General features: G+C 36.4%; 1 protein-coding gene across 1 annotated transcript in view; it reads right to left on the bottom strand.

The window, feature by feature from the left end:
* Positions 1 to 18,030, bottom strand: part of LOC129122803 (uncharacterized) — a 32,684-nt gene extending 14,654 nt beyond the window's left edge. Inside the window, exons 1-19 of the mRNA XM_054636795.2 lie at positions 17,871 to 18,030; positions 16,527 to 17,095; positions 14,861 to 14,881; positions 13,484 to 13,543; positions 12,298 to 12,351; positions 12,176 to 12,220; positions 11,354 to 11,380; positions 11,031 to 11,075; positions 10,333 to 10,377; positions 9,644 to 9,697; positions 8,834 to 8,902; positions 8,082 to 8,150; positions 6,250 to 6,318; positions 3,966 to 4,034; positions 3,466 to 3,534; positions 3,311 to 3,379; positions 2,075 to 2,143; positions 801 to 872; positions 150 to 218 (exon numbers count right to left, since the gene is read on the bottom strand). Of these exons, the coding sequence (XP_054492770.2) occupies positions 150 to 218; positions 801 to 872; positions 2,075 to 2,143; positions 3,311 to 3,379; positions 3,466 to 3,534; positions 3,966 to 4,034; positions 6,250 to 6,318; positions 8,082 to 8,150; positions 8,834 to 8,902; positions 9,644 to 9,697; positions 10,333 to 10,377; positions 11,031 to 11,075; positions 11,354 to 11,380; positions 12,176 to 12,220; positions 12,298 to 12,351; positions 13,484 to 13,543; positions 14,861 to 14,881; positions 16,527 to 17,095; positions 17,871 to 18,030 (1,704 nt within the window). The remainder of the gene's footprint in view (positions 1 to 149; positions 219 to 800; positions 873 to 2,074; positions 2,144 to 3,310; positions 3,380 to 3,465; positions 3,535 to 3,965; positions 4,035 to 6,249; positions 6,319 to 8,081; positions 8,151 to 8,833; positions 8,903 to 9,643; positions 9,698 to 10,332; positions 10,378 to 11,030; positions 11,076 to 11,353; positions 11,381 to 12,175; positions 12,221 to 12,297; positions 12,352 to 13,483; positions 13,544 to 14,860; positions 14,882 to 16,526; positions 17,096 to 17,870) is intronic.
* Positions 18,031 to 18,592: the final 562 nt, after the last annotated feature.

An 18,592-nucleotide genomic window follows, 5' to 3' on the forward strand; every position in this document is an offset into this window, starting at 1 on the left:
TGTAATAATTACAACAAAAAATGAAACAACTATGAGTCCAGAATAATATTTTTTGTTACTTATATTGGACAAAAAAAAGAGAAGTCTTTGCCAAAACTATTCCTGGAACATTCCAATTTTGAGTGACACCTTTAGTTAGAAATCCTCACCTTTTCCCCCTGTATTCCAATCCCTGGAGCACCTTCAGGACCTCTAAGACCAGGCAACCCTGGTTCACCCTTGAATAGAAAAATCAAAGGAGCGTCTCAGAGCACTGCATGGACATGGTGCAAGACAAACTTGGTGTTCCCTTGAATAAGTTCATGAAAACCATAGACCTTTCAGAATCAATGACAAAACTCCCACTGATGTCAGGTGTGTCCAGGGGCTCTTTCCCATATTCAGAAGCAAGCACTATACAACTCCATGTGGAGTATGAGAAGTAGCACATTTCCTTAGAGACAGCTGAACAGTGAGTATATAACCTTAAATTCTGAATCTATTAAAAAATGCAGTCAGAAGGCCATGAAAGCTTGCCCATAGCCATTTTAGTGGTTTCCCTCCTGAGCTGCAGGGCATTTAATGAGTTACACAAAGCACACAAGAGTAAACAAGATAAGGCAATGCCCCACCCCAAAAAATTAGAAAAAGTGAAGTTTTTCCTAAAAAAGTATATTCAAAAGAGATTTTTTTTTCTGAAAAGAAAGTGGTCCTTTTCCCCTTGTCCAGGAACACTCTCTCTTCTAGGTTTGGGTGTCAGCAGAGGGAGAATAGCAATGCTTGGGGTGAAGCAGATGGACTGTAGAGAGAGATGAACCAACCTTTTGTCCAGGGGCTCCGTCTTCTCCTGGAAGACCAGGCAGCCCTGCCAGTCCTGAAGGCCCTGGATCACCCTGACATCAGTAAAAAGTAAGTTCTTCTATTAAATGCAGACTCAGTACTATTCCTTCTCTGAATTAAGGAAAATCGATTTAATTGTTTTGAACTTTAAATATAGTTGTAGAAAACATTTATGCATATGAAGTCCTGTCTTTTTTTATGAAGACAGTTCTCATTACTTTGTACTATCCTACTGTCTGATTGTTCTGAAGTGTGCATTTTATCTAGGCAATTAAAATTATTAGCTGTTAATGATTCAGCTTATTCTTAAAAAATAATGCAATCATTTCATTAAGTGGCAGCATTTGAAGGAAATATCAGATATAACTGACTGTGGCACAATGATTGACATCTTGCTGATGAATAGCAATGCAAATCAATTAATGTTAGTGGAATTACCATGGCCCTATTATGTAAGATTCAGGAGCTTGACCTGGTTTTAGATGAATTTGGGGTCAAATGGGTTCAATCAGCATTACTGTATTTTGTGAAATTAAAGAGAGACATTGAATAATTTATTTTCTTTTCCAGTCCCTGTCACAAATCCCTAACAAACAAGACCAAAACCAGGATAGCCTTGTGCCTTTCCACTGTCACAAAAGTACTTTTTCATCGATTCCCCTATCCTGTGTTAACCTGGCTGTTAATGCCATAGGGACTAGTTACTGTTTGGGCACTTCAGCACTGAAATAATCTGGTTACAGCTTCCTCTCCTCTTAGCAACTCAACTGTTCTTTCTGCCCCCAGCACAGCTGGTTTCTCCTACGAAGGTGTGAGGATGTGGCAGCTGCTCTGTTTCCACCCTATTCTGTGTGGAAAGGGAGCACAATAACCACTGTTCAGGGCTTTTTTTCACCTCTCTGGCTACAGCTTAGCTTACACTTGAGGCTGCAAGTTCTGGCAGCTGTTTAATATTCTGGATGGTTTTCTGCACAGAGCTGTAGGTGAGCTCTGTGCAATGATGACTTGAACATGAGCCAGGCAGGTGGAAGTTTCCAGTCACTATAAGTCTTACTATCTTTTACAGAACAGGGGTATTTAAAATGCTGCCTTTATTGAGGTTATTGAAAGTCTGTGTTAAAAATTCAAAATACTAAGAACCTAAAAGTTATTTCTAAGCCTGTTTTTATGTGGCTTCATAAAGCATACTCAGGAAATATAAATTTATAATCCAAATAAATAAATAGATTGAATAATTCCTCTATTAACAATGTACCTTAGAACCAGGTTCTCCAATACCTCTTTCTCCTGGCACTCCAGTCTCTCCTGGCAAACCTTGCTCACCCTTAAACAGATATTAGTTTTTAACAGCATTATTATGAAAAATATAAGAGCATATGGTTCATTGCATACATTTTAAGAAAGATTAGTGTAATCTTGTCTGTAGTAAGAAGTGTTAAACCCTTGGTCACAAAGATTGGCAATTTGCCACATGTTTTGAGCTGTCACCAAGGAGCTGTTAGTGGAAATTATTAATGCTGTAAATCTACACTTGTATGTCCCTGGGAATCCTTCCTGCCAAAGAGCTGATATTTCAGGAGCAGATATGACATCCAAAGACAAATGTTTTTTTTACTTTTTAGTAGTGGTAATCATATCCCTGCACAGTCACTTAAAGTGTAAGAGGTGATACTTGATTGTGCAAAGTTCTTTACTTGTCATAGACACTTGACCCACTTATACCTCTAGTTCCTTTATACCATGCTTTAATAGCCTTCAGTCATTCAGAACTTGGTCACATCTTTCAGAAAATTACTTTAAATCTCCATTCCAAACACCTCTAGGGTGATGTCTTTCATTAACAGTTCTGTATTTTGTGAATCAGTTAAGGCTAAATTATTCTGAGAGATTTTCTTCTGAAAAAGTAGTCTTCCTTGCACCATGGACCATTTTTTATGTCCAGATACGTAGGTACACAAATTCAGGTGAGACAATAGGTGGAAGAAGTTGCAAGGAAGGCAGTCAATCTCTAATGTATCTATGTATGTATTTTGCTGGAATGGAAACAGTACAGCGAGAATAAAAGATGATATGGAAATTGAGATGGTCCTCTCTTTTGAGGGCAACTAGTTTTTGTAACAGGTTTACTGCACCTCCATGTGCCATGAAGAAACCACAAGCTCAAGGCAGACAACCCTCTCAGTGGAAGTGTGTCAGGCAAAGTGCAGCTCACTGTCTGGTATGTGGTACCTGAAAGCTTCTGTGTGAGTCAAACAAAAACCTAAATAAGTAGCCATGGCTTTAGTTTACCAAGGCTTTTCAGTGGAGTAGGATCTGCTGTATGGTTTATAATATCAATAAAGAAAATATTTTCCTGCATCTATGTCAATACATAGATTGGTTTTCAGCAATCCAGTTTAATGTAAATATTTACAGAGATCGACCATTTCTTGATTATGAAACATAATGATAAAAGCAGCACAGTAGCTTTTACTTCAGAAAATTCCCTGACCTTTGGTCCAGGTATCCCCTGTCCTGGTAGCCCTCTAGAGCCAGGTGGTCCTTTTGGGCCCTCCACTCCCTGAGAAGAGTAGTTAAGTAATTATTAAAAAATAAAATAGTCTCTGTTGCTATACACTGAAGTGTGGGGTGAGGGGAAAATTGTACCTTTTCTCCTTGAATTCCAATTCCAGGTAATCCAACTGATCCGGGTAAACCAGGGGGACCACACTCACCCTGGCAAACAAAGTACAGTAGCTTAGTTGTGCAAAGATACATTAACAATCTGGGACAACTGCCTTGCTAGTCAGTACATGCTGACTTCTTCTGAAGTCAGTAAAGCTGGGGATCTGACCTTTTATCTTTCACACATGCATTTATTCCCCACTGGTTCAGTTGCAAACAACCTCTAGTCCCTTTTCCCCTTTTTAAACCTTAACTTTCACACAGAATCAGATGCTTTTTCTAACATCCTCTATTTTAATATGAGGATGTTAAAATGGGTTGGGAGAATTTATTGGGCATAAATCTCAACTAAATACCACATTATCCAATGTCTTTTATGGGTTCCTTGCCTCATTGTACCTTCTGTAGTGAGTATCAACCCTGTATTCCCTGTATTAGATTTATTTGCACTCCATTAATCCCCTGGTGTATTTATTGCTCACCTTTTCACCTTTTATGCTGATGCCTGGAAGTCCACGAGGGCCTTTTGGTCCATCAAAGCCACGATCTCCCTACATGAAAAAATAATAAGTTGTTAACTGTGGAGACACACAGCTGTTCTCTCTGAAGTAACTAGAGACAGTGTTTTCTCTGTCATAATGAAAACCAAAATGAAAAGAACCAGAAAGCTGCTCCTGGGTCTGTGTTCTAGGATACTGAAGAGATTATCTTTTCAAAAGAGTTTGCCCTGCAATTTGAAATTGCTGAATTGCTGATGAAAGAGCTGAACAAGCTTCTTTTTTATCTTTCTGCCCACCTCAATTACTTAAGGTCCTGTTCTGCTTCCTCTCAAATCAATGGCAAAACCACAGCTGATTTAAAGGCCTGCAGGGATGAGTACTGAGACTAACTGAAAACTGAATTCTGCTTATTTTTTTTTTTCATGGGTTAATCTCATTAAAGTGTGGGTTAATCTCATTGAAGTGGGGTAATTAGGCTCTGGCTCCCACTAAGCATTTGCCAGAATGAAGACCAGGTTGACAGTATTGTTATAGAAGTCTACTTGTAAATGTCATTGTCTTTCTAAATGTTCATTTACAAAATAGTGGTCTTGGGGAAAGTGCCAGCTACTAAAAAAGGTACAAATATTGTGCTTTCCTGTACTTCTCTAACTAAAACACAGAGAGGCAGATGTTAGCTTGTTTAAATAGTAAAAAAATCATCCAAAACAATAAAATTACACCCCAGACAGATCTTTTCTATCCTTAGTAACCAATTCCATAATTTAAACTTTGACAGAAATTTCTTATGAGGATTTGTATTTAAAATAACATTCTTTACTCCTGATGCTTTAGGACATCTGTCTTCATTATCCTTTTTACTAAACTGTGAGCTTGTAGTAAAAAGTCATGAAGAAAACAACTGTAAAATTTACTTAGATTAACAAATCACCAGTTTAAAATGTGTTTAAAACCAAAGAACTGACATGCTTGGCAGCCATAGATTGGATAAGAGATACATCTGGACTCTGTTGATACATGCTTGGCTCCAGGTCAGACTTGGCAATAAAAAGTAGTACATTTTTTATAGAATGAAGAGTTCCAATAATGCTGACAGAATTTCACTTTGATAATTTTATTCTGCCTATCCATCTCAACTGCTTAATAGTTTTGGTTAGATTATGCATTCATCTGTACTTGTTCCCACTGTGCCCTGTTGCTGTGTTTTAGTTATTAGTTGTAGTTTTTCTTCCCACATGAATTGGTATTTCAGCAATTGAGTGATTTTGAAATGCATTTTCTTCAAATTGTAGTTTTGTTAGTTTTCATTCATGAGATCTGCTAAGCAGATACAAGCCATCAACAATGAGCTTAAATAATGTATATAATTCATCATCAAAAAATAAACACTGGATGTTTGAAGATATTATGTTGCTAGCAGCAGTTAAATTTCCACCTAGCTGACAATAGTATTGTACTAAGCAGAAATCCTACGTTTTTTAGTAAAGGGCTACTCTCAGAGAAAATCTGATTTTTAGTTGGGCTCTGCATCTGTGAAACCATTTTTTTTTGTTGTTTTCTCAAGCAGAATTGGTGCTTGCATAAAAATGAGAAAACTGATTAGTTGCTCATTCAGTTCATGTACAATCTGTGTCACTTTGTTATTTGTCACCAAAGGCCAAAGCAACAGCTCAGCCTAGGAACTGGTTTTCAGTGGGCAGCAAAAGAATCTTCTACTAAGTCCATCCATGTAGGTACAACTACCACTCTCATTCCTGCCACTGGATCTGCACATTAGTAACAGCACCTTTCTTTTTCAACAAATTGAATTCAGTCTTCTGCTAAAATGCATAAGCCAGTGGCTGAGGTATGTAAGAAGCTTAGCCTGTCTTTATAGTGACAGTAAAGATCTCTATATAAGGATTAAGGAAAAAACCCAAGAACAAAATGCTAAATTTTTCATCTAGGAACCTTTTAATGGTATTTTATTTAGAGTCAAATGCTTTAGGCTGTTTTAAAATTATGGAATTCATTCCAGGCTTAGATCCCACAAATCAAGCATCACGTAAATTAAATATTGGCTTTACAGGCCCCAAAGGCTAGCTATGCCTACAAGTCATGTTTGAACCAAGTGAATTCCATCAAAATATATTGGATTGTTTGATGGAAAATCTTAATATTAATTTACAAGGTACTTTCTCAGATTCCTGTGCCTTCTATGAACTTGTTTTGGCATGCACTCATTTAATGGTGATGCTCTGGTCTTAGAACGCTTTGACTGTTGTACCTTTGCTCCTGGAAGCCCTTCTCCTGGTGACCCTCTTTCTCCTTGAACACCTTGTGGTCCTTGAGGGCCCTGTTAACAGAAGTTTAAAATTACCTAGAAAATGTATTAATCACTCAGATGAACAGCAGTGTATTCTATGTCATTGTTATTAGCATGTCTTCAGACGTTGGTGTAGTTATAATCTGTTACAGATAATGCAGTAACACAGCATTCCCAGTGAATAAGTGATGAGCATTCTGGCCCGTAGCAGTAACAATACCCTTCAGGTTACTAAGGAGTCACAGATTATATAGATGAAATTTCTATTCCTTACATTTTGGAAATCTTCACTCCCTAAATTTCCATTTTACAAATTCTTGCTAATCCTTAATAATGTATCAGTATAATCATGAGAGACAGAACCAGATTAAAGCCCACGCAGAGTAATGCTGAAAGAAACAATGCTGTAGAAAGATTTGACTGTAATTGGCAAAGAGAGAAATAGCATGCCCTTCTCTTTTTGAAAAAAGATCTGATAGAAGCACAAGGGGGAAATAACAAAAAAAAAAAATGCATGTCCAACACCTGTGCATATTAAGCCTACTTCACAGTGTTTTCTTGTATCTTGTTTTTTGTATTCTTGTTTTTTAAAGATCTTTTCTCAGATTTATTGCTTGGGCTTACACATACATCACAGAATGCTGGTAGATTTGTCTCTGCATAACCTAAATATGCTTCTCCTGCACAGAGCTTTAGAGTCATTCCTAAGGTATAGATATTTGGACTCAATTAAGCCATTAAAATGAATTTCTTTCAAAGCCAATAAACTTTAAAATAAATAAAGGAAGCATATTTAGAATATTTTTAAAAAAAATCAGAATCTCTTGTTATAGCAGTATTTTTTTACCTAGGAAAGATTCACATCATAGGCACCTCTTCCCCCACAGAGTGGGTCTTAGCTCTGTGGTGTTACTGAAGGGACTGGAAGTGTTACTGCTCTGCTTGGACTGATGGCCACCACCAGCCTTATTTGTAATGCTCTTCTCCTTGGGCTCTCAGCAAGAAATCATTGCTCTCCAGTAGTGTATTTTCAAGCACATTTGAAATCAGTCAGTTCACCTACCAAACCATGATTCTCTTTTTCATGGGAGCACCTCTTATGAAATGTTTATTCCAAATTTTGCCTTGTCAATGGGAAAAAGGTACTTGTAAAATAACTGAACAAAATTTGCTTTGTGGTTGCACTAGAAATCTTTCATCCAGGTGAAGAGGAATGAATTTAAGTCTGCTGTATTGTAAATAGCTTGTAAAAAGGTGCTGCCTGATATTTAGAAAAAAAGGACCATAAAATTGACCTGCTGGTTTTCTGAATTGCCACAAAGAGATGGCATTTACAATGGCCAGGAAGAGGAAGGGAAGGAAAATCAGGAAGAGATTTCAGAGCCAAACCTACTGTAAATTCTGAAAATCTCCTCCTCAAAGCCTCAAAGCCATGCTGATGTTAAGGTTCTAGTGATAGTGAAAAGCAGTCAACTTCAAAGTTATCACATAGGCACTTGACACTATTAAATCTATCAGGGGACAGATTTATTTATATATTTGTGTGGTTTTGCATCAGCTGTTATATTTTCATACCCATTTTGGAGATATGATAATTAGAAAAGTTAAGAAATTGGAAACATTTCCAGTTTATTGGGGGAAATGAGAGTCAGACAACGTAATATGTGTAAGAGTGAGAAATGGTAGAAGAAAGAAAAGAGATGGTATAACTTAGCACACATTTTTATGGGAAAGCATGGAGAATTTTTGCTTTTTGTCCTGCTTTCCTCTCACCAAATAAAAAACAGACATACCATAAATCCTGGCTCACCAACTCCAGGTGGGCCCATAGGGCCCGGTCTTCCTGTCAAACCAGTGTCACCCTTCAAAGAAAGATGTACTTTGAATACACCTGATTTAGGAATTTTTATGTGTGCAGCATATAACAACTCATCAGGCATTCTGTGCTGGAAAAATTGGATGTAGGAGAATACAGGAACTGCAGAGACAATCTGTGTCCTCAGAGTCATCCACCACACAAGGCCCAGCAGGCTTTGAACTGGGGCAGTGTCACAGCTTTAGGGGAGAGGTCAGTTCTGCATTTGACAGAAGACAATGTTGAGTCTAAAAAGTCTAAAAGATTCATTATTCCCTTCATGCACCCAGTCATGTATCACGTACTGTTCTTTCCCAAGAAGTCAGTATTTCTATCATGCATTTTCTGTTCTTTTTATGCCAGTCATCTAAACCAACAAGCCTGTTTTGCACAGATTAATTTCTGTTTAAGACTATGAATTTGTTTTTACCTAATCATACTCTTCTTGGGTTGAGTTTATGTCAAGCGTAACAATTACTGTAAAAAAATCCTTTAAAGTATATACTTAAAATGTACTTTTTGTTTGCAACAGTTTGTAAACAGTTTTGATAACATACAAAATACCTTTCCAGTACCACAAAACCAGCATTTATGGTCTTGAATTTTCTTGTGAATCAGGAAGTCTGTTAGCTCAGCTGTCTTGATCCTTATGCTACAATACATGCAATACAGAAGATGAGATTTTTGTACCTTTGGGCCTGGCAGTCCTACTCCAGTCTCTCCAGGCAAGCCAGGTGGCCCAGGGAGACCTCTTTCACCCTTTAAAAGAATGAAAAGAAAACAACTTTGCTTATAAATTGGTGTCTAGGAAAATCAGTTAAACTCACATCGTAGATTAATTTTTAGTGCATCCTGAATTTCAGCCCATTGGAATTGTCTCACACAGTACTTCATCTGTTCATCCTTTCAAAGCTTTACAATTCCCTGGTAATAATTTATCTTGTACAAAGATGAGATTAAATAAAAGGAAAAATGTTTCATATCATATAAGTTTGGACACTCAGCTGTTCTGTGTATCACTGTTGGCCAGCTGGTGCAAAGATATCAAGAGAGATAAGAAATAATGTCCCTTATATGCTTATTTTCAAGTTTTTTTTCAGGACAATATTCCTTTTGAACTACAGAATTCTTCTTGAGAATGTTCTGTTTCTAGAAAAGGCTTGATTTGAGATGACAAACAGAATTTGGCACTTAGGGAAAAAGAAAGTTTTAAATTGAAAACTGAGGAAGTTTAATGCTAAGTAGTATTCTGTGACTCAACCATATTTTAACTGTTGATTAATAAAGATGGGAGTGTGATTTGGACCTGAATTCAATACAAAGAGCAAAGTAATAAATACCTTTCTTAAGAACCTTGTAGAATACAAAAAGTACACAATTTTCTATCTGTGTCATCCACTCTAAGAAGGGTATAGAATATAAGGATAAAATCATAATTGCTGTGAGGTTATATTAATACATTTTAACATTAATTAAGAGAAGAAATAGAGCAGTTCTTGCCTTTGATCCTTGCAGGCCTTCAGGCCCTTGATCTCCAGATTGCCCTGGCAGACCCTGTTAAAATAGGAGTGGTTTCAATGAGATTTTTCAAGCTTTCATAAAAAATGACATCTTGAAAAACAATTTATTATCTGATGAAGTCTGCATGAAAATAAGAGTTTTAAACACAGCAGAACTGAAGCTTTGTTTTCTGATGCATGTACATTTTTAGTTACTCAATCCAGTTGGAGCTGGTTCTGGTATTTGGGGAGAGAAATTTGCTCTCCCTTTTTTTGAATACAATTAAAGGTAATCTACAGTCAAGATGTACTGAAACACCTACGATGGGCTAAGCTTCTTGCTCATTAGTCTGAGAGTATTGGGATGACAAGAGACTAAATATTCTTCATGTACTTCTTGAGGAAATGAAATAGTTAAGACACTGAAAGAGAAATGAATGATTTTGGTTTTTATGGAAATGTATTTGCTGTGGTCTTTGAGACTGAATGAATTATAAGGATGATTTATTTGTCTAGATTGCTTCTCCAAATTCTTATTAATTTTGCTATATAAGAAGATAGGTTTTGGGTGCCTTGAACTCAGCAACTCAAAGATTCCATGTCAGTAGGGGTATGATATTATTTCAGATCATTGAATCCCAGGGAACCAGCTATTGTTGTTTTCATAGTTAGTTTTTCTTTTTCTTTTACCTGTATCCCTCTTACTCCTCTGGGGCCTACTGGACCTTCAGGGCCCTGAAAGATAAGTGAAAAAAATGATATATTGCTGTATTTTTAGATTTTGTCAAAACCACTTTTAGGTAACTTTTTACTAAGGTATCTTGTTTAGATATCTTTACATTAAAATCAAAACTAGATTTAAGAGAAGCTCAGCAGCCACAAAGTATTAGATAAATATTTTAAAATTGACTGGTAATCAAAATACAGCATGATGATGAACAGAGTTCATTATCAAGGACCAGTAATCCAGGATTAAACTCTATTTGCTCTATTTGAAATATTTAAAGCAATTATGCACTAAATCTTAGAGTAAGAAACCTTATTTTCATTTTTATGTCTCATTACCTTTGCTTACTATTTCTTCTGCCTCTGTTAAAGTAGAGTTTTACCATTGTTTTAAACAGGCTCAGCCTTGGGCCATAAGAGGAATCATACGAAAATGTAGAAAGAGTTCAGAAAGTTAGTAAAAATGGTGTCCTTGCTCACTGCATATTTCAAAACTGTCAGATGTCAATTTCCCTCAGCCTTAGAACTAACATATGCCTTAAATCTATCATCATGGTTGTTATTCAAGGAAATTTTTTTTGTGGTTAAACTGTATTTCTTGGAAACATAACTTTGTTATGTTTCTTACATACATTACTCTTACTCTTTCTTACTCTACTTACTCTTTCTCCTTTTATTCCTGGGATTCCACATTCACCTCTTTCACCCTGGAAAGGAATAGGAATAAATACTTATGAGTTACATTGGCATATCATCCTTATTCTCTAGGTGCTTTAGTTGAAAACCTAAATGTTATTCTATTCAGGACATATTATAGCAATTTTGCTGCAAGTTCATTGAGGAACAGTTACATCTTCTATTACAGCTTGTGGAGCAGCTGCTAAGATGATGTTATTGTTCCTTACCAGTATTTAAGTGAAATACAGGACTATATATAATAAATAACCACAAAGATATAGGAATCAATTCTGACTAAAAGACATACCTTTTCTCCTTTATATCCAGATTTCCCCTGGGAAAACAAAAAAGCAAAGCAGGTTGTGACAATACATAACCCAAAAGTAGGAACATGAGTATTGGCTTCCTTAATATTCTACTCTCTTCAGAAAAATAGCATTTCAAATAGAAAAGATGACTCTGATAAATGGCAATATGATTCGAAGTACTGTGCCTTTTAGTCATGGTAGATGCTGTTTTATGGGTAAATAAATTGTATGAATGTATCATTTTAGACTGGGATTCTGGTGTTGTGAAAGCAGATCAAGTAGATTTGATATTTCCATCTTAGTGAAAAACATGCTAAAATAAGAAAACAAGAAAAAGATACTAATTAAAGAGGCTGTACTGAATAAATAAGAAAGCATAAAGTAGAGGGATTCATATGTGAATGCATTCAGAATTATACACTAAGAGACTGGTCCTACACTTACTTCCTATATGTATTTCATTCAAATTTTTCACTGCTGTTATACACAGGGTCCTTTATTTGTCAAATTTAAATAAGCCCAGAATGATGCAGGCAGAGTGTCAATTTCTGTAATGTTCTTAGATTATCACATCAGAGCATTTCAATGTTTTGGAGGCACTATGTATTATTGGAGAGTATTTTCTAGATTACACATATAAGAAGGAATGATTCCTTTTCATTAAGCAATGAGAATGTTTTCAGTTCTTCTTATGATAATGAATCATTAGATGGTAAACCAGAATTGAAATTTGCTCTTATAACAATAAAAAAAAGGTGGTATTTTGCCTTAAAGGAGCACTGCTCACTGGAGAAGAAGGGGGAAAAAAAGTATTTTTTTACCTCTATTCCATCTCGTCCTGGGGTTCCATTAAGACCTGGGTCCCCCTATGAATAATTCAACATCAAGATCAGTGAAATAAAGACAAGACAGATCTTTCTCCTAAATGTGAAAAACCAATCACCTTTGCTCCTTTCAGGCCTGGAGCTCCATCATCCCCAGTGCGACCCTTTTTACCCTAGAAACAACAAAATACAATTCTTATGATATATGTTAGTAAACATAATTTGGTTTTACAATACATATGCTGTTTTTCTCAAACTTAAGATATTTGCTTCCTATAGATTTATTTCTCAAAATCTCTGAATTTTAATATCATTGAAATTTAATATCTGTGAACAGCAAGACCAACTCAATAGGCAGTCATGTTTCTCCTTTGACTTTGTTATAAACAAAACTAGTTTGTTCAGTTCTTCTCTGAAGAGGTAATCAGTTGTTTTTGTAACTACCCAGCTTGCTAAGTGGATGTTTTGTTTTCTTCTCAACTCTTTGGGGTGTATGCTTCTGTGTAAGCAATACCTGCACTTTCCAAGTGAAATCAGCAGATATTAAACCCAAACAAAACTACTGTTTGCACACAGTAGAGGGTACGTTTTCAATTAAAGTGCATTGTACTGTGCTGCATAAACCAGGGTGTCTTTCTGTTTGTGTATGTGTAGGATATTCAGGTCAAAAGGATGAGGATGGGCAAATCTAGGGTTCTCTTTCAAACTCTGAGACTGTCCCTTCACCTTGAGCAAGGGCTGTAGGGTACTATAGTGCTTCTAGTTCAATGTGAGGGATATAATAGCAGATCATTCAGTTGTTTTTGAAATGCAAACCCTGCAGTTTAGATCACCAAGCCTTGTATGAAGCAACCCCCTAGACTATTCTGAAAGAAGTCCAGCCCACTTTATTCTTGTCTCAGTTGTTCCTGATGCTTCGGTATTTTGCTTTCTCTCTTGCTTTCAAAGAGCTTTTTGGATATTAATGTTTGATTTGAGGCTAGTTAGATCCAGCTGGCCTTGTCTGATTGAACAGGAAATGTGTTCGTTTCAGCCTTTCATACTGCTGTGGCTCACAGGAGAGCCTCACCACACGTCACTGTTCACCCTCCTGTCTGTCCCCACACCGAGGATGTGTCTCATGGCATTCTAAGGATTCTCTGTGCACTTCCTGCTGCTGGGGCATCTTCATGGAGGAGTGTGTATTGACCCTTGAACTTCTGTGATCTCAGGACTTGGGTTCAAACAATTTCTTTTAAAATTTTTAACAGTGAATTACATTTTAACTTATACTGTAGATCAGTTATTTGAGTGACAGCTACTTACAGCAGGACCAGGAAGGCCTCTTTCCCCCTTCTCACAGTTACATGTGTCAACCGGGGGACACTTTGGATGAAAATAGTACAAATCAGCACATTTTAATGGAAGAGATAGAAAACACACAGACATTTACATAAGTTACTGTATGGCTAGTTTAAATTTTACACCTGGAATGACCAGAAATTATATTTAAATATTTTACAGAAATCTTTTAACTATCAGTTTACTACTCATGTGGAATGTGACCTCCTACACTCCATCCAAAATTGTGTATCATTCCTACTCCTAAAATTTCAATCATCTTGGTAATGGCTTTACCTCCAAACTCTTCACAAGGTCAGTTTATGGGTATGCTGTGTCTGTTTTGTTTTCATTACTAGGCACGGTAGAGATAGCCAGGAAGATGGAGTAAAAAAGCATCTTACATCCCTTTACTTAATTCCATTGTATGCAGGATAGTTCATAGTTTAGCTCTAGCTAGATCTATAAACGAAATATGAATGGATATGTACTTTTTGTTAATGCAACTCATTATAATACTTGATAATCTTTCTTTCTCTTCTGTTTATCTCTGCCATCAGGTATTGCAGTCAAACCTCATTATGGTATGTATTTATGTGATTTTTAAGATCTCCTTGAATCTTTAAGATCATGACAGAGCTATCATAGATACTGGAGTTATTTTTGAAGGAAGGATAAGGAATGTAATTTTAATTTTTTGTTTAGTTGTTTATTAAATCTCTGCTCATCTTGAAGATGTCTAGAACTGAAGGGTTCAAAAATCATTCTTATCTGAATATCCAAATTAGTCACAATATGTTTTCCAAGGCTAACATTGACTGTCTTACTACTTCTATATAGATAGATAAAAATCAACATGTCAGTGGAAATTAGTAAAAAAGGAAATCTTTCAAAGTTTTGTGAACACTCATACTATTTAGAAGTTTTCCTGAGCTGCTTAGGAGAACATTTTTTGTCTGATAACTGTGCCTTAAATATCATTAACATCTTTAAAAGGAAAACTAACTTTATTCCCCACAAAATGCCAGCCAGACCTGTCAAATTCTTGCTAGCCTGAATACTCACACATTGTTTCTTTTTTTTTGAGAATACTTTAGGTTAGCAAATTACATTTGTAGTTAGGAAAGTAACAAATTATTAATCACTAAATATGTTATTAAATTACCTTAGGATAGCAAATTAAAGCTCTGTCCTGCAAATTCAAAAACATATTTAACTTGAAGACAATTCCATTGACTCAGCATTTAACCAGCTTCCTGAGCTATCAGTTTTCCTGAATTATGTTTCCATATAATTGTAAATATATATATTAAGCAGTAAGTCTACACAGGAAAAGAAAAACCAAAAACTTAAAAGATTTACCTCCTCCTCAGACAGGTCTTTCTGTAAAGACAGATATTGAAAACAACATTAGAAACTTAAAGTCTTAATCCAACTCTACAGAAAAGACACTGCAAGATGTGACAATAAATAGATTCACCAACTAGCTAATTAAATTATACAATTAATATATTGAATAACAATTAAATTTTAATTTCTAAGAAACATTCTAGCAATCTCTCAACTCAAAAAAAAATCTCAATATTTTCAATTGTTTTTATACATTGTTGACTGAAATCACTGACTCTCCACATTCAGCCATAATTTTCTAAAATTACAATAGTAAACAGGTTAGCTAATATATGGGAACAATGCACCCACAAATTGCATTGTTTACAAACTGCTGAATAGCAGCAGCTCTTTAGTAGGAGTGAAGGATGAATGTTCTACACTTGTAAAATCAGAAGCTCTTGTATTCATACTGTTAAGCACACATAAAATGAGAACAGGAAGTACACCCTAGAAAAGATTTGACTTTGCCAATGATCACATAAAGTTATCATCATTGATTTAGCTGTTATTTTTGAGAAGATCTGTAGAGCTGAGACACCCACATGCAATGCATTCCTCCCATTTTCCACAACTAATGCAGTCTCTTGCGAGGACATAAATGTGTTGATGAGCAGCAGTGCAATACAGATCTCTAAAATTTTCATGCATGCGCGTATAGTTTGACAAAGCCATTGTTTAAAGCAAACAGCAGCCATGCTATTGAAAGATGGCACCTGAGGATGACTGCCTGTTTAGGAGAGGTAAAATAAAGTGTGTTTTGTTCCTTGAGAGGTGGTTACTGTGACACAGGAAAAAGGGATAGTACCAGAGAAGATGGGAAGTGCGCTCTTCAGGGAACCTGTGCAAACAAAGTGAAGGACAGGGAGACAGGCAAACCAACACAGGTGCAATTTCAAGGCCTGTGTGAGATCACTTTGGTGTCCATTTCATTGCAGAAGTCTCCTGGTTGTTATTCATAATTCTAGTTTATATCTCTGTGCATGCTCAGATAAGGACTCCATCCACAGCTTGTGTCGCCAGGGTTATAGGCTAGAATATGGCTCTATTCTCCATACTTGGCAGGGAATGTTATTTATATGTAAAGTTTAAATGGAGAAGAAAGGCATCCAAACAAAGCTTCAAGTTCAATTTACATATTTCCTCTTGATTATGTGGTAGATTTTCCATCGAAATTTAAAGATGTCTATCACCAAGTTCAAATTTTGTCTAAATTGAGCTATCTCCATGGTCTGAAAATTTATTTTCACTTCTACAAGAGCTGCATCTTTTTCTGATACAAAAGGCAGCTTCACTTTCCTACTTGCTACAGAATAAAGCACTAGGATGTAAAAAAAAAAGTGTTTTTTAAGACAAGAGATTTGAAATACCTTTCTTAGGAGGAAAAACAAAGATAAAAATAATTTTTAAATCTAATTCAGTTTGCAATGTCAAATCCTTTGGATGACAAGACCTGTATGGTGGGAAGAAAAAGGAAACCTGTATTTTGGCACAGTGATCTCATTAATAATTGGGCTACTTTAACATGTAAAATGTACAAGTTTCTTCAATGGTATATTGAAGAAATGTATTTTCAAAATATTGGATATAAGATTTACATATGTTCCTAACACTATTTCAAATTCTTTCTCATACATACCATTTCTTTGAGAACCTTCTCCACCGTTCCTTTCTCCTGGAGGTTGAAAACGAATCTGGATGCTGGGACACTGGCCAGGAGCCGGAGCTTTGCAGCATTGCTAACCTCCTCAGCCACTCTGGTCATTCCCATTGTGAAAAATACAATTCCTTGGTGTTTAGCATCAGCTGCAGCTGCAAAAATGTCTGGGTTTCTTGGATGATCCACTCCATCAGTGAAAAGCACAGCTACTTTGACACTACCCAAAGTGCCTTCAGACATGTAGAGCTGGGTAAGATTAGTTATAGCATAAGTTGTGTAGGTGCCATGACCTATGTGGGTGATGGGAGCAATGTGGGATTTGAATGCTTCAGGACCTTTCCAGTCATGGAAAGTCTGCTCAATGAAAACAGTGCTGCTGTACTGAAGTAAGGCCATCCTCCAACGCAGGGTACGTCCAGAACTAAGCTGCAGACTTTTCATTCTGTCTACTGTTTGCAGTACAAATCTTTTCTGTTGTTCATGATTATAGTCCTTAGCACTTTCAGAGCTGTCCAGTAAAAAAGCAATTTCCAGAATGCAATCTTCATCTAGAATAAATAGGTATGTAGGTGAGTGGAGTGACTACATACTAAATCTCATTCTACCCTTACATGTATTTTAGGATTGAAGAATGGCATTGGAATTTTGGAAACTTTTGATGACATCTGTGTTCACAAGTGTGAGCCCTTCATGAAGATAGAGCTGATAGAGGCTGAGGGATTTGCTCCAAAACAGATGCCCCAAGGAATAAAAACCTGAAGGTGTGTTGTTGTCATGTAGTATGAAATGAGAAATGTTCTAGTGGTTTTTAAATTTCATTTTGTCATCTTGCCTGGTACTTCACTGTCCCTACCAACATAGGTGGAAGTCATGTATAAGAAAATGAGGCTTACTCAACAAGACACTGGAATGTGATTTGACAGAGCTGGATTTTGAGTGAGTGTTAGTACTGTCCCTAGTACTAACACTTGCATCCAGTGACAAAAATTTCCAAAACCAGGATCTGAATTAATTTTCTGAACTACTAATGACATTAATTCTATGAAAATAGAGTTATATGGGCTATTATTCTTATGACAGTAAGAGGCTCTCAGCCACATCATAACAAAATACAGATGCTGTCTCCTTTTCTGAAATACACAAAAAGGGAGAGAAAAAATGGGAGTAAAAAGATAAAAGGGCAAAAATTAGGCATGTGCAAATGTATGATGAAGCAAACCTGGCTGATTATAAGCATCTAGAAGGCAAGTTAACTATATAGTCCAGAATCCAAATAAATCAGGATGCTTAAAATCACACCTGTTTTAGAATTACAATATTCACCTTGATCACTTGAGCTGGGATGTTTTTCTACAATATTTGACAGAATGTGTTTAGGTTTTAATCTTCTCAATCCATATATCTTCTCTTCCCTGAGATTTTCTGCTAAAATCTCATGGTGTTCAAGTATCCACAAAAGCCACCAGAATCTGAGGAACGTCATTTGTTTGTTTCCTAAACAACAGAAATACAGAAGCACAGCAGTACAAGGATGATAAAACATGATTCGATTTTGCTTCAACAGGTTGCTTAGCAGTCTTGTATTTTAGACTACCATCCCAAAAAACAAGCTGATATTGCTTTCTTTGGGTAAAATCCTTTCAAAACCACACAATAAATAATAAATGGAGACATACTGAAATTTTTTCAAGCATAGTACATATCGTTCTAGCACATACATCTCTCCACACTGGAGACAGACTTTTACAAACACACTTCAGTTCTCTCTCATTGCCTGGTATTGTTTGTACAATCCATGGCTGTACCTGTGTGGATGCACTGTGAACCCCAAGTGTAATTCACAGAGGTGTTTTTTTCTAAACCGGCTTTTTCCATGGCTGACATGGAGAGAAGGAGGTACTGAGGCAAACCTTAGTTTTTCTCTGCTCTCTTTACTTAAGAACTGCACATTTCTCCCTGCTATCTCAGTCCCCTGGCCTCGACAGTCCTATGGAGAACAGTCATGGCCTGAGGGTGCTGTCAAGGCATGAATGTACCTGCTGTGC

This window comes from Agelaius phoeniceus, chromosome 7, assembly GCF_051311805.1.
Source record: "Agelaius phoeniceus isolate bAgePho1 chromosome 7, bAgePho1.hap1, whole genome shotgun sequence".
Lineage (NCBI taxonomy): Eukaryota > Metazoa > Chordata > Aves > Passeriformes > Icteridae > Agelaius > Agelaius phoeniceus.